Raw genomic sequence first — 23,867 nt, forward strand, 5'->3', positions numbered from 1 at the left:
TTTCAAACTCGCATTCATGCTTAAAAACTATTTCATATGGAAATCGACGTGAACTATAATGTCATATTCCTGTTCATGAATAGGTAACGTACGTAATACCTACCTACACTTTATGTGAGGCTACTAGCTTAAGTCCGTGACATAGTCTGTGTGGGATGATGATGACGATTGATAAAAACTACCCCGGCCCCGGGTCGGGCCCAGGCCTCCAACTATCTCTGTTCCAAAATTCCATCTTAACACATTTACCGCTGAGCTACTGCCGTAGCGCTACGTCTTAGCCGATAACATGGATTTCCCGGTATGTAGCGAAAATGCTTTGTAGAGGCAAAACGACAACGTGTCGTGATTAGCACTAAATGGGTTCATGGGTTTAGCAGTTTAAACGTGAAAAGGTAACAAATAGACAAACAGAGTTACTTAGTATCGCATTTATAACTTTAGTATAAGTAGTAGGGATTAGAAGTGTTATTTCGTTATTACCTACTTGTTTGCCTTCTGTAACATTCATAAATTAATAATTAATTACGGTCATTTCGGTATTAATATTTGTGCCTAAAATATTTACAACCTATTGGCCAATCACTTAATTTATTTACCTACTCTGCACCCGTTAAGCCAGCGTCTTTGACAAGACATTTGTAAACAGGATATTTTTGCAAAGATTTTGTATGATGTTCTTAAACGACATCGAAATGTTCATCGAGTAGGAAATTATTTGTACTTCGTTAAGGTAATCATACAGACTTAAGTTATACAATACTTTTTCTCAAACTTGCAATGAAATGTTGTCATGACTTACTTCAAATTAGGTACGGAAATACTACGTATCCGGTGCGATGAGTGAAGATGATATGTAAAGGAATTCCATATAGCCTTACACAGTTAGGCCTGTAAAACAACGTTTTGTTTTTAAACGTCAAATTGTGACACAACGTCTTGACGTCTTGGTAAAAGAGTGAGGTTGGCACGTGTACAGTCAAAATCAAAAGTAACGGATCAGACTATGCATCAAAATTACTATTCTCTAAACTCTAAAGCCTAAATAAAAACTTTAGATCGCGAATTGTAGAGATATATGTGACGTTCCAAGGGAAAAAGTACCTAATGGCGGCTGGCGATTACGCTGTTATTCACGACGCTCCTATACGAACACGCTGCTGCTGCTGCTACGCGTCGTAAGCGCCAACCGCCATAAGGTACGGTACGTCACATATACATTTTGAAAATAATTCCGGGATGGCAGGTACTTTTGCAGACTGTACCTACGGTACGAATCCTTAATTACCTGTAAAAGTGATGTGTATGACAAGTTCCGATAAAGATTGATTATAATTTTTGACTAAATATTGGCCCCTTGTACCGGCGGTTCCTTACTCATACTAAGTTAACTAATGCTGTTATACTAAGCGCTGGTTTTAGTTAACTATATAAAGTTAACTAAAGCCAGCGTTCAAATGAAACAAAACCGCTTCCAAAGTGGTTAAAGGGCTACGATGGCACAGATAGACACACACATATAGGTAATGCCCCTCTTTTGCGTCAGGGGTTAAAACATTTTAATTCCGAAAAATCACATAGGATATCCTTTTCATTTTAATTACATCCCGCTCGCACCTATACAAAATTCCTAGAATTTTTCTTGCAAGTGTCGGTTAATTTAAGTTCTTATTATTATGCATAACTGCTAAGACCATTAGGCAAAGTGCCAATAGTTGGCTTATTGCAGATATTCTCCCGTGAGCTCGATTGAACATTTAGAGTTGAATATCGCTGTAGATATCTGAAATAAAGGATTCGGAAATATTACAATGGCGGTTTTGTAAAATAACGGGTTCTTTTATAAAATTTATGAATTGACATTCGGATGAAGATCGCAGCAGAGTTGCTGTTGCAGCATTACTGCTACAGCGTTGACGTCTGCGATGTCCTTAATAAAATGAGTGACGGATTGCCCTTTCTAATCACCACAGAAATGCTAGGTACAATGAGAACAAAGTAATTTTTCAAAGAGATTGAGTCACTTTAAGTAAAGTAGGTGAAAACGCCTTCGCGGAACAGAGGGCCGATTTTTTAATGTCGATCGGTCGATTTCGTGTGGCTTGCTTCAATACTATCTCCAATTATAGTCACGTCTGAAAATATCGGTACGAAAAATGTGCCAAAATATGTAAACATTACCTTTATACATGGGCAATAAAGTCGCGTATACATATTTTTGGCACTTTTTTCGTATCGATATATCTTCAGACGTGACCGTACCACTAGATTCCCAATTTCTATCGCTCGTTTTTGGACGGACGGACAGCGGAGTCTTAGTAATAGGGTCCCGTTTTACCCTTTGGGTACGGAACCCTATTACTAAGACTCCGCTGTCCGTCCGTCTGTCACCAGGCTGTATCTCATTATGAACCGTGATAGTTAGACAGTTGAAATTTTCACAGATGATGTATTTCTGTTGCCGCTTAACAATAAATACTAAAAAGTACAGAATCCTCGGTGGGCGAGTCTGACTTGCACTTGTCCTGTTTTTTTAAATAGCATTTCAGCGTTATCCACATGTTTTCGAGTGACGAAATCGAGCGCTCGAAATTCAAAAATGTTCCCTCAGGCTGTCTTTAAAATTATTATAAAGGATACAACTGGAAAGAACCCGAGAAGAGCGAGTGAATGAACTTCAATGGCTGGAAATTTAAAATAAAATCATAGTGATAAATGTTAATAAAAATCATTATGGAAACATAATATTAATAAGTGACGTGAATGTGGTAGACATAGGTGATCGATCGCCACAATTCTTCTATTTATTGAGTGTTGTGCCCGTTCTCGGAAGCTGTAGAGGTTCAGTATAAATGACAAAATAATACTCTGTGGCGCTTACAAATCGCTGCTCCGTGCTTTGCCACCGGCGCGCCGGACTCGCGCCAAAGAGTAAGTAATTACAGTAGAAGCGAAATAATGTTTAATAGGAAAAACCAACCTCACAAAACAGTTTGATATGCCATATCACGCCGTTTTTGAACAAGTCTTCGACTTTGAATATGGTATCACGCAGACATTTACACCTTGCCTGTCTTCTCTTCGGTGTTATAAATTGCAAGTCACCCATGTATCTTCACTCGAAAATTAATAATTCTTCTTTTCACACTCGACACGGCACAAGATCTACTCGACGCTGCCTTTTAGAAGTACATCCTCATAGGACAATTGCCTTTGCCGGTTGTTTCCGTTATCTTGCGACCAAATGCTGGAATGATATACCCCCGCCTTTGAGAGAGCTGAAATCCAAAAAAACATTTAAACATAGTTTTAAAAAGATTCTCCTCGATAAACAAACCGCTGGTATTCCATACGGCTTTTTGGTCGCAGATTTCACAATCTAACGTGGTGGAAATGGCAATCACGAGAACTAGGGGAGCCTACACACTGTTCACACCCTTGCCGACTTATCTATTATCTCAGTATTATATATATATACATATTTATTAATTAAAACATGTAGGTAACACACACATACCCTCATTTTATACATCTGTTGTGACCTATTTTATTTTATTGTTTATTAATTATTCCTATTTTGTTGTCTCAATTTTCTTTTGTGCCATTTTTATTTTGTTCCTGTAATAATTTGTGTTCTTTATGATGATTTAAATTTTATATTGTGTGTTTTTGCAGCTGCGAAATAAATGATTTATCTATCTTTGAAAAGCCATAATTGTGCATCTCATAACAACTACAATTAGCCCCATTCTGGTCTTCATCAGCAGTTCCATTACACCAAATGACACTGTTTAAATACAAATGCTTGGTTGTGAGATGAAAATACAAAAATCGCTATTAGGATAGGATTCAATTCCTTATGGAACCTATCATCAGTATTGGAACTTGACTATAATGTTTCTTTATAAAACCTGACGAAAAAGACAAATTGCCAAACGTGAAATACACGACGTTGAGGTGGCCTGTTCTGGTCTCTATCAGCATTTCCAATTCATGAAATGTCACTTTTTTTAATATAAATGTTTTGTGACGAAGCCTGCGTTGCGGATGTAAAATTATGGTCCCAGAATTGAATTTAAGAAGCCCTTAATAGCAATTGAATGCTTGATTTAATAATAATAAATAATAACCTGGCGTATGGATGTGACGACCCCATTGCCCGCTGGTTTTACCAGTGCAATCAGTCAACGCAGGGCAGCTTGTGGCGAGCTGTTGAGGAGTAGACCTCACTTACCCGAGTGCTCCTGGGGAGTTCTGTTACCCGCAAGGAGGGAGGGACAGGATTATCTGCCTCTGGCTTGCCTTTGTCGGCCGGCCAAAGTGGAGTCGTTAGAGCTATAAGCTCCAGAGGTGGAAGTGAAAAATTGCATAAGACGCGAGTTGGCACAGTGGCTGCTCGCAGCCACTGGGTGGAAAGCGGCGTACACCTCTCAATACCCCTGAGCCGCTCACACCGGTGTTGCCCTTGAGCCATCCTAGATGTCGGTTTTTGTGGGCCCCCACTTTGTGGGTACAATATATAATATATTATACATGGTTACTACAACATCTTAAATTATTGTTGTTGTTGTCCTAAAGCACCCCAGAGGTGCAAAGGGCCTTCACAAGCTCGCGCCACGCCTTCCTATCTTCAGCTCGCCTTCTAGCTTCGCTCCAGCTCAACCCGACCGCTCGTAGCTCTCTTAGGACGGACCGTCGTTGCCAAGAGTGTACAGGACGCCCGGAGCCACGGCTTCCGTCCGGCGGTTTCCACGCGAAAGCTATGGTAGCATTATTCGTTTCCCCTCTTCGAATAGTATGTCCTATCCATCTCCATTTCCGTGTCGCAATTTCTTCGTCAATGGGTGTTTTTGGCCAAAAAACGCGAAGGATCGACCTGAGGGACTTGTTGACGAAGACCTGAAGTTTATTAGTTAGGCCTTTAGTCACTCTCCATGTTTCGCAGCCAAAAAGCAACACAGATTTTACAATGGATTCGAAGAGGGAAAGTTTAACCCGTCGCGTGAGCACATTCGACTCCCAAACAGCCTTTAACTGAGCGAACGTTACGAACCTTAAATTATTACAAAATTTTAATAAAATTAAGTGAAATAACATCAACACTTCAGTTAAAAACAATAGTAGTTAGTTTAAATTTAAATTAAAGAGAGAATGAGTGATATGTGTGTGTGTGTGTGTGTGTGTATGCTTATATATCAATAACACTTTGGATTAAGTTCTCGATATCATGGTAACATTTTCATTTTAAATAGCAACTTTGCTATTATGTTTTTACTTTCGTAGTTATGATAATGGATATATATTGAAATGTTTATTAAAAGAATTATATAGTTTAAGCGATCGATCATATCATAGCTTTGGGTAGTATACATGAAACTGCGTAAAAGTATTTTCTTAGAGGAAAAGTTTTAACACTTGAGAAGACACTAAAACGGATTCGCTATTTAGACATATCTAGTTAGTTTACCTTTACTTATTTGATTCTCTGGAGAATTCCAATCAGATTTTGATAACTTAACATTAGCATAAAGTAAATCAACTATTATCCAATTTAAACTATCGTGAGACATACTAACATTAAACTAGCGCGAAGCACGGCCGTCGTGAACGCTGCTCGCACTGTTAGTGCTTGAGAAAAGAGACCTAGGCTCTCCGAAACATGTCGCGCGAGTGACTAAAAACACGTGAGTTTAAACCATAAAATTATTTTAAATCAGCTATTAGTTTAATATTAGTTATCAGTTAATAAGAAGTGTAACGATAACATGCAAACAAAACATGTACACAATAAGAAGTAAACTTGGTGCGTAATACTTGTATACTTAGATAGATAGATAGATAGAATACTCTTTATTGGCACACCTCAGTAAAAATATACGAGAAAAATAAACCATTGATTAAATTTAGAGGCAGACAACAGGCGGTCTTATCGCTAAAAAGCGATCTCTTCCAGACAACCTTTGGGTAGCGGAAATAGAGAAGTACTACTATTACTACTTACTTACTTAGTAGATACTTCTATTTTTATATCAGTTTGGTGTTCAAATGTGTTATCACATTAGCAAAATTATCTATAATACGGTTATGTTGAAGTCGGTAGAATTATTTGAATATATATTGCCCCCTCTGTTTTACTGTGAGACTACTCTTCGGCCCCCCGCAAGCGCCCAGCTGGCTCGTCCGACCCGCTCAATACGCTCATCAATATCTCCTACGTGTCTTATGTTCTAGTAGCCGTGATAAATACGGTTATATACTATTACCTGTATGCCAGATATGATTACGGATTTAAAACTCGATGCCGTTGGATCATATTAAAACCATTTTTAAAGTAGCGATCTAACCCTTAATTAGACTTTCGCGAGATGGACAGAAGCGTAAGGCACAGAAAAAAAAACCTACTGTTTTACCTTTTTGTGTAATAACTGCACATATGTATCTGCATTTTTGGGAAATAAATAAACAATATGAATCATCCAAAAATAGACATTTTCCCGTCCAATCTACTGTTATTTTCATCTGATATTAACATTACTTTCTAATTCTGTTTATCCTATAAGAAAATATCAAAAACCAATGATCCTATTGGTTGCTCAACTCGCGTTACAAACGACTTTAAAAAATAAGCAACCCTTACACCCCTTGAGCAACATCGTATCGTTAAAAAATACGCTCGACGAAACAATCCCCAGCTCAGCAATAAGATTTTAGAGACTATTTAGGTTATCTTTAGTGTTACTGTGAGCCGGCGGCAACGTTCAACAACGAAAGATGCAACGACCCCTGTCTATACCGTGTCTTTTAAGGGTAATTGGCGAGCTTATAGCTCATGATAAATCTAAATGTCTGAAAAAAACTACTTTAGACTCAGCGAAAGCGGAATAAAATTTATATTTTAAAGCAAATCGTATAACATGAGTATTACGTTTCAAATTTTCGGCCCTTTCCGCCGCTCCACCCGCCGCGTTTACGTTAGTCCGATGGAGGTGGGACACAGTGGGACGATGCCAGTGTAGACACACACTGGTAGCATCCCACACTAACATCCGTCCCAAGCTCCAAGGAACCAAGGACACCCCATCAGGTCTCTGTTATGTCATTAAGCAACTCATGTCTTGAAATTTACTTGAAAAACGATTTGTACTTTTTGACAAGATAATCCATGGTGTCCCAGTCGGTCCACATCCATGCCACATCAGCATATATGTGGCCTACATACCGAACCCCAAGTTGCAACCCAATCGCCACTCTAAGGGAGGTCGGATCCAAGAAATTACCAGTATTAGGCGAAGGATGGACATGTAGCCAGTAACCAGTTTCCCGTGCTCTGACCGCCAACAGTCTCGCGCGATCTGGACCTGTACAAAACTGAAGACTTGAAGAGTATTGTAATTTTCTCCAATATACTCGGAAATGTTCACCTTATTGCAGTAAAAATAGTACGGCAAGTTCTTCGTTATGGTCAAACACAAATTACAAAAAATTCAAACCATTATTGTCGTGTTTTAGCGGACGGGAAAGTTATTACTGTATTGTTTTTTACTTTTTTTAAACATGTATCCGCAGAAAAACGCATACAGCCAATTAATATAGCTGCGGGCCGCGTCTACACGACCCGGTCAGCATCATTTCAAGCTATAGGATAGAGTCGTGTAAAACCGACTTGTATGATCGTGTGAATACTGTTTAATAAAATCAAAGACTATGTAACTTTTATATTTTTTTAAGGATCTCATGCGTGCAAATACAGCTTATATTGCACAATTACATTGAATGGTAAAAAATAATTAAAGAGGGAAATTGATTTTGACGTTTTTGATGTGAAGGTTCGATTTGAGTGATGGTTCATGTTTAAATTATGATTATTGTACCTGATTTCCTTGCATGTTTGGAGAAAAGCACTATATAGGCCTCGGCAAGAAGAGCAATTCGTGGATTCGTCTTCTTTCGAAATCGTCCACGAATTGCCATTTCCCGGCCAATCACAGTAAGTTAAATATGATCACAACTCCTTAGTGATTTTGGGTTGTCTGGAAATTGTTTGCCCGCGCAAGCAAGCTGAAAAGCATTTTTAGCGTCCTCAAAGCCCGCAATCTCAGTTTTGTGGGCAAAGCCCTCTTAAAGTATTTTACAGTACATATGGGGCTACTTTATAGCACTAGTGCGAGAAGTAGCATATTACGTTACTGTGTCGTACATTTAAAGGGCCATATGTACTGTAAAACGTTGTACGATACATGTGCGAATAGGTAATTCGCAACTCGTGTCGATTTAAAACACTCCCTTCGGTCGTGTTTTAATTTATCGCCACTCGTTTCGAATTTCCTTTTTTTCGCACTTGTATCGTAATGTACTATTCTATTAGGTCAGACGTGCTATGAGTGGATGCCGAATTGGCTGGGGGAGCCACACAGGTTTTTTTTTAGATTAGATTTATTCTACTCAGGGTGATTAATCCAAGAAATGATTTAATAGCGTGATTCAGGATTTATACTACAGAGAACAGCGTTATCTAGCGTGCAATTCGGTAACTAATAGAAATTGTTCCAGTCAGGGGTCATTATCCCGAAAAAAAACTTAATAGCGCGATTCAGGATTTTTACAACACGGAACAGCGCCATCTAGCATTCAATTATTAAATTATTATTTAATGAGTACAAAAATTGCGCACGAAATGCTAAAGAGCGGAACGCAATGCCATTGGCCGAAACGTCACGTGACGTCACTCGTTAGACAAATTTGTTGCTTTGTTCTGCGTCGCACTGATTAATATGAATATGTATCATAACCCAAACAAGACTTTTAATTTACATCGTAATAATTATATCTATGAAAACCGTCAGCACGCAAATAGTAATGTCTTTAACAACATAATTATGTTGAGAATAATATTAACTAAGAAAAATAAATAAAATTACTTAAATATTACCAGAAACATAATATATTTTTTTTTATAATACGTTGTGGCAAACAAGTATACGGCCCGCCTGATGGTAAGCAGTGTCCGTTAAATCCATTAAATGAAAACTATAGCGGATATGATCAGTTTAGCTGTTTTTGAGTTATCGCAAAAAGTTTCCCCTTCATAGTAAAAAGACGTACACCCACAGTTCATCCCTTGGTTAACAATCTACCATACTTTAAGCTCCAGTTTAGCTTATTGTGACGGAAAAGTAACTACGGAACCCTACTCTGAGCATGGCCCGACATGCTCTTGGCCGGTTTTTTTATTTAAATGTTAGTTCACCGAGTACTCCTCACCCGAGGTCCGATTTGAATAGGTTATTATTTTTTTGTTTGAAAGGAATTACCTCCAAGACATGATGGGATCCATGAGGAATTGAGGAACTCATTATTTTTTAAAGGCACGCGTGTATGGTGATTTGGGTGGTTTTGCATTCGATTTATACTAATATACCGACAAACATACGGACTGCCCTACGAAGGTTTGACCGTGTGTTCTTTTTTTTTTTTATTTATCCTTTTTGAACTCGGTTTACTTTTTTGTAAAAAGTTTTTATTCTTACTGCGATTTGTGAAAACTACCCTTCACTGCACTAGAGTCGGACCAAGATAAGTTGGCAAGCCAGTGCAAGTGACATTTTAAACGTCAAACATCTATGAAATTATGACGTTTACTTAACACTTGCACTGGCTGGGCTATGAAAATCACTGCCAACTTATCGTGGTCTGACTCTACACTTTAAATCACCATCATCACTTATTTAATATTCTGTAAATAAAATTATTTTAAAAGTATTAAAACTGCACTTCGTTAGGCAAAGGCCATGAGTCTATAGTAAAATGACAGTGTGACAGTGTGGTTTCGAGTTTTTCCTTTTACTTTACTTCATTTTCTTCACCCAACTTAATTTTACTATTTTTATATTCCAATAAGATTGTATAGGTAGGAATTAGGAACCATGTAGGAACAATAAACGTCACGGTGGTCCGCCCACCGCGACTACACGTGCCGTAGTTAAATCACTTCACGCACCCTTCTACAATGTATCCGGGCCGGAGCACCCACTAGACAGGAGCACAGTGAGTAAACAATGTGGTAGTAACAATTAATAGATTAGAAGATAAGCGGTTGCCGTAAGGCTACACCAGTTTTTAAGTTATTTTTGCCCTTCGACGCTGCGCTGTGCTTTTATAGAAAAGATACCACATTTTAGCAAATTCTCAGTATTTCAGTGGTTACCAGCGCCTGGGTAGAGTGTACCGTGATACTTATTGTATATGTGATCGTATTTTTTTAGTAAAATTTAGAAAATAATTTACGCTAGTAGATAATCATACCAACCGTACTAACGGGTCTACGAGGTTAGCGAGTCGTAGGTAATTAATTAAAAAACGAGTATCACCGTCCATAGTCGCGTTTGTCACTACGTCTCAACTAAAAACAACTGAAAACTGAAGAGCTGCCGAGTACGGCCAGCCCGCGTAACGCAACTGTCACTGTCGCACTAATAGCAGCGTTTTACCTTACAATAAAACGCTTATTAAGCGAAATACCTTATTTGAAGCCTATTTAATATTTGAGAGTGCGATGCTGTTTGACAGATGACGTAGCGGTTCACTATAGGCTGACACCTACCCCCTTTGAACTCGTATTTCAAGTTTTAGCCCCCTCCACCAGGCGCCCGTGGCGTGCGGCCGCGGAGCTCTTCATTGGGTCTCAAAATATAAATAAAACGAAGTTGCAATATACCACATTCGAAAAAGGATTGCATTTAATATTATTTATTATTTCGTTTTCAATATGAAGAGACATACCAGTTGACTTGTATGTATAGACTGTAGATGTTGCTTATTGCAACCTGCATGGTAGGAGAAAACGCAGTAAGTTAAAAATACCCTCGACGGGCATTATATAAGTGATTTGGTTTATTGCAACTGAGTGTTGTAGCCACAGGCGAATTTAAAAATATAGGCTTCAAATAAGGTATTTCGCTTAATAAGCGTTTTATTGTAAGGTAAAACGCTGCTATTAAGCTTCTGTACCGTTATTTGAAGCCTATTTAATATTTGAGACGTGTCTGTGATCGCCTGGTGGTCAGAAAACGCCAATGTGATTAATTTATACTGATATGTGAAAATGGTGGAGACAACAAGTACAAGTGTACTTAACAATCCGGGTACATGGATGAATGTGAAAAGGCTTAAAGTGTGCAGTGACATATTTTACTTTACAATGTTATTTATAGATAGGACCTATAAATATAGAAAACTGTACGTTTATTAAAATAAATTATGAAAACATAATTATACTTTTTATTTTATCCATCCAAAAATAACATTGCGATCATTATATGTGTTTCAATACTTTCAATTGATTTCAAGGTCCACATTCTAACAAACTGACTCATATTTGACCTTATATTACCTTGCCAAAAAGAAAATAAACTTGATTATTGACACTTTAAAGTGTCTTTTACCCAGATATGGTTACCCAATATTGGTATTTACTTATGAGGCAGGATACAATTTAACTTATAGGCTCACAAAAACGATTTTTATATACATTTTTCAGAGCTTCGCTTGTTTGTTTTCCAAAAATCCTACAGTCTTAAGGGCAAAGTAAATCATATGAAAAGTGCACTTATCACAACATGCAATATTGTCTATTATATTGTAGAAGTAATCAGGCTCTCGGACAATTAATTCATGGATTAACATTAGCTGTCCTTATTTTCCCACTTTTGAACATTCTTAAATAACAAATAGACCGTAAGTGATATAGTAGGTTAATTTGGTAGCGCTATTAACAGCTTTATGTTACTCATCCAAAAGAGTTCAACCCGTTACCACTCTCACCGTTGTAGTTGTGTACAGTGCATAGCCATTCAGAATGTAAATAAGCTCGTAGAATATCCAATTTTCAATCATAATACACAACAAATCTTATTTGCTGTAACCATTTTAATTTTTCTTTGATATTCGCTACGATGGTAGTCTTACCCCAGAGAGTATTCTAAAATATTTTTGGGCCTAAGCCCATACTTTAACCAGCCTATCATGTGGTTTTATTTTATTACATGAACAATAATTAGGGCCAGTATGGTAAGAACATAACCTTTATCAATTAAATGCCTGCAATACAGCCAAAATAATACTAGGATTCTTCCTCTTGGAGGTATCATTATTTCGAGTATCATGTTGAAATTATGTACCATCATGCAAGATGTATAGGTATATTTAAGGCTTTCACCTGAATATACTTACTTGGCCTTTAGTTTCATACATATTAAAAACATAAAGTGACTGATTAAAATCTTAAACAAGATCTGTATTATTGGCACTAAAAGCTCGTCAATTTCAGTTAGTGAGCTACAATTTAATCTTGAAAACTCTGCCAGGAGAGTGCTCTCCCGCTTGGTTCTTTGTATCGTCTGGTATTTCACATCTTACAATGTCTGCGTTCCTGATAAGCCAAGGTTAGGCCTGTGCGTAGATGATAGATCTACGTTCGCTAAAGTGTTTGAATACATTACAATTCGCATAATTTAAAACATATAAGTAATAGCCATGCTAACTGGTAGTCCCAGCTTTGTCCACAAATATACTCGTACCTTATTTCAGGATTACCTACTTGTACTACCTGGTGCAAGCTCAAGGAAGCGCGAGATGTATGGACATAACTATTTATCTTACCAAGGATATGTTATTGACTGACGGGTTAGATAGTAAGGTCAAAGACCTTCGTTAAAATAATCAGTATTTAATCATTTGGCATTAAGTAGCCTTCCTATTTTTATGTTTTTGAAGAAAAACTAATGTTACATTACTTTAAACGAGATCTGAGAACTATATATACTTAAGTAGGTAATTCAACCTGTGGCATGCCCATGCCCAATGGCGCAGACTTGTCTAGCATTTACATTGTATCAACGGTGATTTAAAGCAATTCTAATGTTATCTCAGTGAGCTCACTGATTCTCACATATATATTTTGTAACATACAGTATACAATACAGAAACTTTGTCTTGTACATTATTGTTGCCAAAAACTGAATACTTATGGGAATAATTTCATAGGACACCAATTAATGAACATTGGTATAGAAATAACCTTCGAGGTTGCTTGCCTTTTTTACTACGTCGGTGGCAAACAAGCATACGGCCCGCCTGATGGTAAGCAGTCTCCGTAGCCTATGTACGCCTGCTTAATTCCACCCGGGAAATTTGTAATGTTTTATATTGAATATCATAACCACACAGTCTTTTAAAGTAGATTCGAACCAATAGGTAAATGTATGTATCTCAACCCTTAAGGGTTTGTATCCGTTATCCAAAAAAGCACTTTTGGCTATTAACAAGAAGTCGTCCCGACATCTAGGACATATATTTTAACGCCTGATGTATTCATCTAGATTAATAACCGAAATGGCTTTCTTTCATTTGGACTGCGTTGATGAGTTGCATTGAGCTATGATTATATACCAGTTGTGGGTCATAGACATTTTATTAAGTCCTTCACGTCTTTCCTGTAGACAACGCAACGTTAACGGAGTTCAAGCTACACTATGCTGCTGCAATCTTGTTATGCTGCTACGGGCGGGATACATTTTTCCCAACCTTTGTTGTGTTTGACCCAAATGGGGTTAAATGATGAATGGCCAAGAACCTTGAACCAGTCCAGGGTAATATATTTATATCTTTAAACCATTAGAACTATGTAGCGGCGGGGCGGCCGGTTGATTAAGGCAATTCAAAACAAATTTAAAAAATTTAATTCAACGATCAGTATCATGAACTCTAGATTATCAAGATTATTAGCATGACTGAATGGGCCACCTATGAAGTATGAACCACTTATGGTGATTTTTAATATTACTCACCGGAAAGCCAGTTAACACATTCAGTGCCAGCGTGAGCTACGCGTTACGAGCGAAGTTGATAACGCGAGAAAACAGTATATGTCTCGCACAGCGCCTACTAAAAGGGAATACGCCTAGCGGGTCGCTGGCAGTGAGTGTGTCAAGGCTTATTTTATCTTTTTAGGGTTTTATGGTCTTCCTGGGCCAGTCTCATGTTTAGTGGGGTGTGTTTTCGCAGCAAAACGATAGTAAAAATTATTTCTCGAATGCCTTGCGTAGGATTTTTATGTGCAAATAAATGATTATGAATTATTATTGTGAATTAGGCGGAGATTTACATGGGAGTTGAAATCTTGACTTATAGAAATAGATACATGTTAAGTAGGTACTTGTATCATAAATGCTTTGTAGTACCAATATTTGATTAATGATACCTTGAACCAATTGATACCCGCTTTGCGCAGCAGGCAAATGGATGTTGCACGCCTTGCGCAGGCATGTTGATAATATACTAATATACTTTTATCTAATAATAGTATCAAAACCATGTCCGACTTTTAGCCCCAGTGACTAATCATTTTCACACGCCTTGCGCAGGCGGGAAAGGTCTTGGCGTTTGGAACCATGTTCATTGTATTAAGTATACTGGTCTTATAGTAGCCATTTTGCTTCATCTGCTAGCGTAGCAGGATAATGAAAATCGCACACCTTGCGCAGGCGGCAGGTCTTCAGCTGGCTAAATAGTAATATTCACTCGCCTTACGCAGGCGGGAAATATTAGGTACGTTATGTATGTATGCTTAACAGCACATATTTATATTTTAATAAACCTTCTGCTAAGTAGCAGGATAGTTATTGTAGTAGGCCATGGCGGATATCCATAATAGGTACAGGTAGTATAGGTACAATAAGTTACGCAATGGTAGTAAATTTCTCCACACCTTGCGCAGGTGGGAAAGGTTACAGTATGCTCATTTAACATAATGCAATATTGGTCAACTCTGCTTACGCAGCAGGATATGTGTTATGCTTTGTGCAGGCAGCGGCGGTCTGTAACCACCCGACCTCCCAGTCTCAATTACGTTCTTAAGTCATGAAAAGATACTTCGAACCTCCTTTTCTCACAAGGGTTATAGTTATAGCAAAGGGGTAAATAGTGCCCCTCCTGTATGCAGTTATACATGTCAAAACTAAAATTTTATACGTATATAAATATAATAAAACTCCTTAAACGAAATTCACAATAACACAATGGGGATATGTCAGTTTTACATACAAGAGTTTCACTTTTAAATCCCTTGCTTTAACTAGAAGGCACTTTTAGCAGTTGCACTATTTATTATTACGTACAAATACCTTAATTGAAAATAAAATTCACAAAGATATTGACGGTACTGTGCATCCAAAATTGGTATTATTAAGAAAAACTTTCCAAAGGATATAAACAAAAAGATCGAAAAGGAGGTTTTCGATGTAGGTTTGTTAGTTACCTTTCGTCCCTCAGAGCGGAAATAGAAGCCCCGCGACAGCGGGGCTTCGTCGACTTTAAGGCGGATAGGACCCTAATTTGGTAGCCAGCATGATACTAGAGTAACTTTACTGTTTAATGGTACCCATGGCAATACCAAACATGGTATTTCTTTAATGGCTTCTTATTCTAGCTTATTTTAGGCGTTTTAGCCCCAGCTCTCAAGCATTCTAAAATTGGGGGTACTTCCAAATCCAGCCTTTATTGTAATATTTCGATTTAAATGCAAAATAAAATAATTTGTATCACAGCAGCACAGTACCAGAAAATCTGGAAATGCACGGAAAATATCAGGTCATATATATCTTACGATCATTATTATTGTAATTACCCTAAGGTTACTTAATGCAAAATCACAAGTTGATTAGCATAAACTACGACGTCGCAGAGCGCGTCTTTTTAGTTATTCCTAAGTTAGGCAGTTCTATACTGTAATAGGAACCGCTATAACCTCCCTTGCGGAGGACAATAAAACTGTGGCCTATTAACTGCCATTCACATTTACACTTTTTCAAGGACCTGCTCCGTGCTTAAAATGATTCGATTCGCTGTAAACAAAATAAAATAAGAATCGCTTACTTACGCGAAGCTTCGCTAAACACATTGACGAACACAAGCTGTCCATCAAATCATTGAAGTAATATTAACAATCGAACGGTAAAACCGTTTACAATACTTTTAATTAGTACTTACAAAAAATTCTAAGAATCTAAGGATTTCTAAGAATTTTTTGCAGTGAACCGAACGTTCCGACAAACAGAACGCCAATGAAGAGCTCCGCGGCCGCACGCCACGGGCGCCTGGTGGAGGGGGCTAAAACTTGAAATACGAGTTCAAAGGGGGTAGGTGTCAGCCTATAGTGAACCGCTACGTCATCTGTCAAACAGCATCGCACTCTCAAATATTAAATAGGCTTCAAATAACGGTACAGAAGCTTAATATGGAAGAGTGATAGAGAGAGATGACTACGCTACGCTACGAAGCGTTAACGATTGTCATGTTGGCTACGCGGGCAGTTGCGTTTCCTAATCTAACCTAACCCCAAAAAAAGCAAAGTATCAAAATCACGGTGGGCAGACCACCGGGCGCAGCGCGTGCCTCCATTTACCCACTCCAGCGCACTCCAGGATCAGTTCCGAAGAGCACTTCCGGACATCGCAACGGAGCAGCTGCGCATAGCACGCTTCAAGTACTCGCATTGTTTTACTGCGCACATTGTGGTGGTCTAGCCCTGTATTCTGTTAAACTGAGCGTTTACGAGTTTTAGATTAGCAAACCAGTAAAGTGAGATCTCGAGTTCAGTATTAATAATACATCGGAAATACTGGTTTCTCTAGTTTCATGATCAATTTTCAATGGGAATTGAATGCTAGGGTTGACATCTCGATCGCCTACCTACCTACCTACCTAATTATGCAAGTGAGTGCGACTTTATGCGTTAATGTTAGGGCTTTATACGTTTTTGTTTTTGTTATTTGGTTTTTTTTTTTACTATGCTTTGAAGGTAGCGTTAATGTGAAGAGATCTAATTTAAACCATACCTATACTTTGCATGTTTGCACATTTTATGACCTTTTAAGCCCCATATAATTATAATAATGAGTTAAAATGATATACACGCTAAGCTTAAGCCAACATTTGTACATCTAACTACACACACGTTAGATAGGTACTTCCAGGCAAAATCTTTCTCAGTTTTCTAGAAGTAACGAAAACACACATAGTCCATCAACTGTCCGAAAAGAGAATTTATGCCGGTTAGAACGTAGTTTCCTAATTATCTTGATGCTACTGCGCGGTGCAATCTAGAAGTTTGCAACACAAACAGTGGCAGTAAATTAGCAAGTAGGTACTTCAAAAAGCGCAATAAATATCGTAGCAAGCGTAGCGCCAAGACAATAGTAGGCGATGACAAAAGATTCGGGTGGCGTAAGATGGGAGGGGAAGCGAATCTGCTGAAACTTAAGTTGACGTAACCCAATTGAGACAGGCATTCGAATTAAAAGCAAAAGTTGTTACTCCTGTGGATAATTAGTTATTTACTGAACAGCTTGTGTACCTACACATGCTAATAGAAAAGGAAAATCCCTTCATTTGCAGGGATGCTGGATGAATCAGAAAATTAGGCTTAACATCCCTCAACTTGTGGTATGTTCTAATTGCTGTGTATTGCCTTTGAATCACAATTTTATAAAATCTCTAGGCTTTAATATTAATGATGATTTGTTTACTCTTCCTAAACTAGTTAAAAATCATGAAAGTGAAATAAAACAATCTGGCTAGGCGGATAACTCTAGGAAATGTCAGAGACATAAGTTAGCTTAGGACTAAATAAGTTGTCGTCAGTTTTCCAATCCAAGCTATTCCTCCTAGCGGCCCTCCTGCGGTAACGGCTGTCGGAATTTACTGCGTCTCTCGCCACCAGACTTCGTTCCGTAAGTTAAACCTACCTACTGAAACCCGCTAACATACGGTTCTACTCTTCACGTAAGTGTCTTAAAGTAGCTAGTTTTTTTAAGACTCGTTTTAGCAACTACGACTATAACGTATGAAAAAGATACGTCTTTATTAAATTAAGTATGTCCAAATGCCTATTGAATTCTGGTTGACCTGGTTTTGAATAGTTAGGTTAGGATTACACAAATTTTATCCCATATATTTGGCTTAAAATTTGTTATATTAATTATTAATATCTAGTATTTCCTGAAAAGAATACGTATACAAATTATACTTATATATTAATATTTAATACTATGTCATAGAAATCACAAGTATTCAAATTGTTTTCTACTGCAGCACTGCAAAGTCTGCAAACTATACTAAATTTCTCGGTTTTCTTTGTAAAAGTTTCACCGTAGCAGATACAACTACTTTTAGGTTTATAGCGAAATTTTTCTGTACTCGTAGAGGCGCAACATAATGAAAGCCATTTCTCTCTATACCTACTAGTTTATTTTGGTACCTACATATAGAATTAAAAAAAAAAAAATACAGGACATTATTACACAAATTGACTAAGTCCCACAGTAAGCTCAATAAGGCTTGTGTTGAGGGTACTTAGACAACGATATATATAATATATAAATACTTAAATACATATAAACACCCATGACTCAGGAACAAATATCCATGCTCATCACACGAATAAATGCCCTTACAAGGATTTGAACCCGGGACCATCAGCTTCGTAGGCAGGGTCACTACCCACTAGGCCAAACCGAATATCTGTATTTATCTGTAGAAGTTCAGTATCTACTGAATGGAATAGCAAAGGTCTAGAGGCAAACATTGCTAAAACTCGATAGCAATATTCTGCACAAAAACCTGAAACCACTTTGTCCAGCGAGAACAAACGCGATCCGGCGAGCATAACCTTCCATTACTTACAAGCTTCTTTGTAAAACGAAATAAGTAAAAACCGTCTCCGTAAACAGAAGGGGGGTCGTTTGAAGTCCGCAGCCCCGGGTGGGTCACAGTCACAGGGGGTAGATCCAGATGCTATCTCGTGTCCAACTGCCTCAGACAGATAGCGTGTGTGAGGGATGAATTTTAATATAGAATTAGTTGAGGTTTACGGTCAGTGGACGCGGTAAATTGAAAGGTTAAAGTTATGCGCACGTTCCGTGGTTATGACGGCTAATTGCGGGCTTATTGCGTCGTTTAATTTGGTGAATTTGTTCAATGATTATCTTACTGGAGGCATTTAATGTTATAACAAATAGGTAGATTTCGTCGACTCAGATAAACGTCAATTGAGATATGCTTGCATCTTGCATGTGTTAGTTACATACTTACTTAACAATCCTTACTAAAGGATTTAGACACAACTAGTAAGTAGGTGCTTCGTACAGGAAAGGTGTTCTGTAATCTTTATTAAATTGCCAAATACTTAGCTTTCACCAAAATAACTTCAATTAGGTATGGAACGTGGAAATTGTTAAGAGGAGAAGGAAGTACCTACGGCCTGAAGAATATGGTATCGACTAATCAGATTTAGAAATCGATAAATTATGAAAAAGAGTGTTGAAAATATACATTATATAGAGTACTGTACAGAATACTACGCTCACTTTTTATATCATACTTTTCAGCTCACAAACAAACGTTCCACACCGCTTAAATAATACTTAACTTCAGGCTTTCCCGAACAAAGCCTGCTGTCGTCAACAAAAATTAAGCGGGAATTATCAAGTTTACCCTGAAAAATGTGCAGGCACGGTGGGTCGATACTGTCTCCCCGCGCCCCGCAGGTGCGACGAGATAATCCAAGATGGCCGCCGAGATACGACGTGACGTCACAGCGCAGCGCCCCCGTCCCGCGCCCCCGGCGCATCCTCGAGGCCTCTCGCCACCCTCCTTAGATCCTTTCAGAAATCCGCCGAGTACCGTCAGCAAGCACAAATCTTGCGAGAAAAGATTTGCAATAAGTGTTCGAATGAAAAGCGGCATACAATGTGTAAGCGTATATAGGATTTTTTGCTTCATAGAAAGTCTTCAAATGGAATTACAAAAACATCAGCATCACTTTGAGTCGTTTTTAATACCAGTTTAACTTTTACTAATTGACAGCGTCACACTACAGTGTCAAGATACCTATTATTAGCAATAGCAGTGTATAACAATTTTAATGACTCTCTTCTATTTGAAGTGATATCCACATGAATATATCTGGTATGTAGTGTTATGTGTTGTATTGTTTATTGTATTGTTTAAGGCAGCACAGGCCGCGGGAGATGGTTGGCGTCGACGTGGAACCCTCCCGGGCCGCCCTTGTACTTGGTGACATACATCTGGCCGTCGTCGCTAATGTACTGGTACTGTCCCTCGATCTCCAGCACCCAGCCACCGTTGTCGGTCGGCACCAGCCGCCCACGCTCTGATACTACTGTGTCTAGAAATAAAAGTAATATCAAGATTTAATAATAGACCTCTCGGAATCTGATTGATGAGCGATGGGATTCTGCTAGTATCGGTCTCTATCGATACTCTTTTATTTTTTCTGAGAATGCTTAGGAGTGAGAGTCAGAATGGAAGGTGTACCTAAATAAAATACTATTTAGTACCTCCGTTAAAAAAAATTGTACCTCAAGGTACATAAAGTTATCATCAAAAAACAGTACACCCGCCATCCTGACAGTCAGAATACTCAGAATGGCGGGTGTACTTTATTACGCTATGTTCCCGTGGTTATTGATAAATTCTATAAAAGCCAAATTTTTGTACCTTCATATTCAATTATAATATGAGCCGTTTTATTTGTGGTTTCCAAGTTTTACTCATTTTATGTTTTGATTGCTATCACAATTTTGCAGGCGTTATAATTTTTCAAGTTATCGATCTCATTTTTAACGTTGTACCTTCATATTCAATTATAATATGAGCCATTTTATTTGTGATTTCCAAGTTTTACTCATTAAATTTTTTCTTGCTATTACACTTTTGCAGGCGTTATAATGTTTCAAGTAATCGATCTCATTTTAAAGAAAAAACGCTAAGGTACAATTATTTTTATTACTCCAGGAATTAGTACCTTTAATGTTTAATCTGTTTAGTTCAAATAACTCAGAAAATCATGTCGGATGCAAGGGTAGCCACTAGTCATTACGCTTGCCGCGTTACCACGTTGGATGGCGATGGGTAAACTTTGCACCAGGTAGCTACGAACCCGCACGAGCAACGGTGGTCCTCTCCCTGATTCTGTGCCCCATCAACCAAACGAAATAGCTCTCGGACCCCCGGCACCCTGTTGTTGCGAATACCCGCAACAGCCCGATGAATACAAAATGCCCCTCAAAAATTCTAATTCCATATTTTAAGTTTTAAAAATGCTTGTTTTTTGTGAAATAAATAGATTAAATATTAACTCTTTTTTTATACTTACTTAACTGGAATTACTAATCGCAGTTTATTAATTAACGAAACCAATGATTCAACCTTTTTCTTAATATTTAAAACGAATCTCTTGAATAAAAAATACCCCCTCAAAAATTCTAATTCCATATCAGTAGTCCCCAATAATATAAGTAATTACACTGAGGGACCACCTCTGGAATTACTAATTGCAGTTAATTAATTGACAAAGCCTAATAGTTATGTTACAATCTTTTTCTTAATATTTAAAACAAAATCTGTCGGAATTGTTTCGCATTTAGACTGTAGGTCACCATCTGCGGTCACCACAGTATACTCACTCTCAGCAGTGATGTACCGAAGGGCATATTGTCCGTACTCGTCGTGCACCTCCTCATGACGAAGTGCAGGCAACTCTCGGACCGCGCTGGGATCCGTGGGTGCGCACCAGGCCGCTGCCAATACGCAGCTCAGGGCCACCAGCTTGAAAAAAGTGCACGAGTTTAAATATCTTGTCTTCACACAAACAACGAAATGTCTTTAAAACTTGCGTTATATTTTGATTATTTAATACTTTGATACTTAATAAATAAAACACACGCACGTCCACATATTATTATTATTTCAGTATAACCACAGATTCCTATATCCCACGAATTATTGCAAAAAACTATATTTTACTTACAACTTTCATTTTATCAATAGTAGGTACGCACTGCCAAATAATTAAACATCTAATGATGATACGTCTTATTGCATGTCACTTAAATAGCAGTCCGTTGAGGAATCTAGAAGCATTCGGTACAACTTTTAAATTAAACATGTAATAGAAACCAGAAATAAGTTGCAATTATAACTTACTCTGCCTGTTCTACTAACAAAGAAACCGCATGTTATCGTCATTTTAATTAACTATTACCTAAATGAATGCCATACTAATGATAAAATTTATAAAATACTTATTTATTTATACCATACACATTATTGCTATTTTGTTATTTTTTAAACACAAACACCGTTCGTTAAATGTTAGTTTGCTGTCGGTACATTTGGCAAGGGAGGGTGTAGGCGCTATGTGCTCTGAGCTATGTAAGGGGTTATCTCCTCCCGCTCTATCTGAATCTGTATTATCGCAACACGACGAATAATTATTATTAGCTAACACCTTCTATCTACCCGAAGTAACTCAGGCCAAGTATCAGCGATGTTGATGTATTGAATGTCTTTGGGTCCATTTAGTTCAATTATAAGAACGTGAAGTTTTAGCTTATCTATTTTGATCTATTTACTTGAAACGGAGTTTGGATATATTTTAACGTATGTTACCCTAACCTCCAGATACTAAAGATGATTTTATTCTAAGGGTGAAAATGGCGATTCAACACACAAATAAGGGGGACCTAATGGATGTTAGTTTGTAAATTAGTTTCTGGTGAGGTTATAACCACAAAGCTTACGATACACTGAATACACACACTGTATCACTATATTCACTATATCCGCACTAACATTAACATGTCACTTAGCAATATCTCTTCCATAGAAGGTTTCTGCCTGTTAACTGTGCCTACTTATAGGTATAAGTAGGCACAGTTAACAGGCAGAAACCTGAAGTACTGAGAATATAGGATCTTGAAGGCTTCAGACGTCTGAAGCCTTCAAAATCCTATATCCTCAGTACTTCAATGACTGAACAGCGAGCATCACTCAATTAGCACTCAGGCACTAAAATCACACATAAAAGCTTAATCCGTGGTTAACAAAGGGCTTCTCGAGGCTGCCTCAATGGATGGACTGCCTTATCTGCCATCAGAGACTGCTAAAGGATACTTCGGGCCGTATTATAATTTCAAGTAATCGACAGTTCCGTGTTGAAAAAAGACGATTAAAGGCAAGCAGAGAAGCATCATTTGGACAGTGCAAATCTTCCTACTTTGCAGTTTCTGTGCTCGACATGGTTTTGTCAAGTGTGGCTACCTGAGATCCTTTAATTCCTATTTAGATGGACTTAATATTTTATTTAAACGCCGTTACCTAACTGATAGCGAGGCATGATGACCCTTGTTTAAGCCATGTGGCGCTGGATATTTGGCTATTTTATTGACCATAGCATTAACAAAGGTCTCCGATTTGACTCAGGCAATCTGCTTTCGTATATCCGGATGTTCTTTTCTACAGGTTGCAATTCTCAACCGACTCTCGTGAAATTTTGTGACCAGATTCTATGATTAAATAGATTTTAATATCTCTGGTGTTACAGGCGTCCATAGCCTACGGTAAATGCTTACCATCAGGCGGGCCGTATACTTGTTTGCCACCGACGTGGTATAAAAAAAGTTGTCGATCCAGTTTTTGGAAATTTTAAAATGCGGAAGTTGGCATAAAGGAGTTGGCCAATAGCTAGGGTTGCCAATGTTGCCATACCTGTCACCGTATTTAATTATCGCGTCCCGTATTTTTCACTTTTATGTGTATAGTTTGTTCTGCTGAATATGTACCGAATAATGATAAAGGATTTGTTAGTATTGGGAATCTAGCGGTAACAAGGACAGGCCTTACGGGCACTACGAATGGTGTTCGTTCAGTGGTATCACTCACGAATTCGAGCCAATCGTGCAGTCTAACGGAACTAGTTGCGACCAATCGCGCGCGTGATGCTAACTCAT

At 38.1% G+C, this 23,867-nt stretch overlaps 1 protein-coding gene across 1 annotated transcript; it reads right to left on the reverse strand.

The window, feature by feature from the left end:
• Positions 1 to 20,041: 20,041 nt before the first annotated feature.
• LOC133519491 (flexible cuticle protein 12-like) lies at positions 20,042 to 23,157 on the reverse strand. Its single transcript, XM_061853495.1, has 3 exons — positions 23,135 to 23,157; positions 21,543 to 21,739; positions 20,042 to 20,242 (listed from the first exon to the last, which is right to left on the reverse strand). Exons 1-3 carry the CDS (start codon positions 23,155 to 23,157, stop codon positions 20,061 to 20,063), a joined length of 402 nt encoding a protein of 133 aa, XP_061709479.1. The 3' UTR covers positions 20,042 to 20,060.
• Between the last annotated feature and the right edge of the window lie 710 nt (positions 23,158 to 23,867).

The sequence above is a fragment of the Cydia pomonella genome, chromosome 7, assembly GCF_033807575.1.
Source record: "Cydia pomonella isolate Wapato2018A chromosome 7, ilCydPomo1, whole genome shotgun sequence".
NCBI lineage: Eukaryota > Metazoa > Arthropoda > Insecta > Lepidoptera > Tortricidae > Cydia > Cydia pomonella.

What these genes read in the sequence shown, in the direction of transcription:
- LOC133519491 (XM_061853495.1), bottom strand. Translation starts at nt 23,157, where the DNA reads ATGTCGAGCACAGAAACTGCAAA. An exon ending in TCGAGCACAGAAACTGCAAA is followed by an intron (nt 21,740 to 23,134) that starts GTAGGAAGATTT and finishes CAAGTTTTAAAG; the next exon opens with ACATTTCGTTGTTTGTGTGA. An exon ending in TCGGTACATCACTGCTGAGA is followed by an intron (nt 20,243 to 21,542) that starts GTGAGTATACTG and finishes TTTTATTTCTAG; the next exon opens with ACACAGTAGTATCAGAGCGT.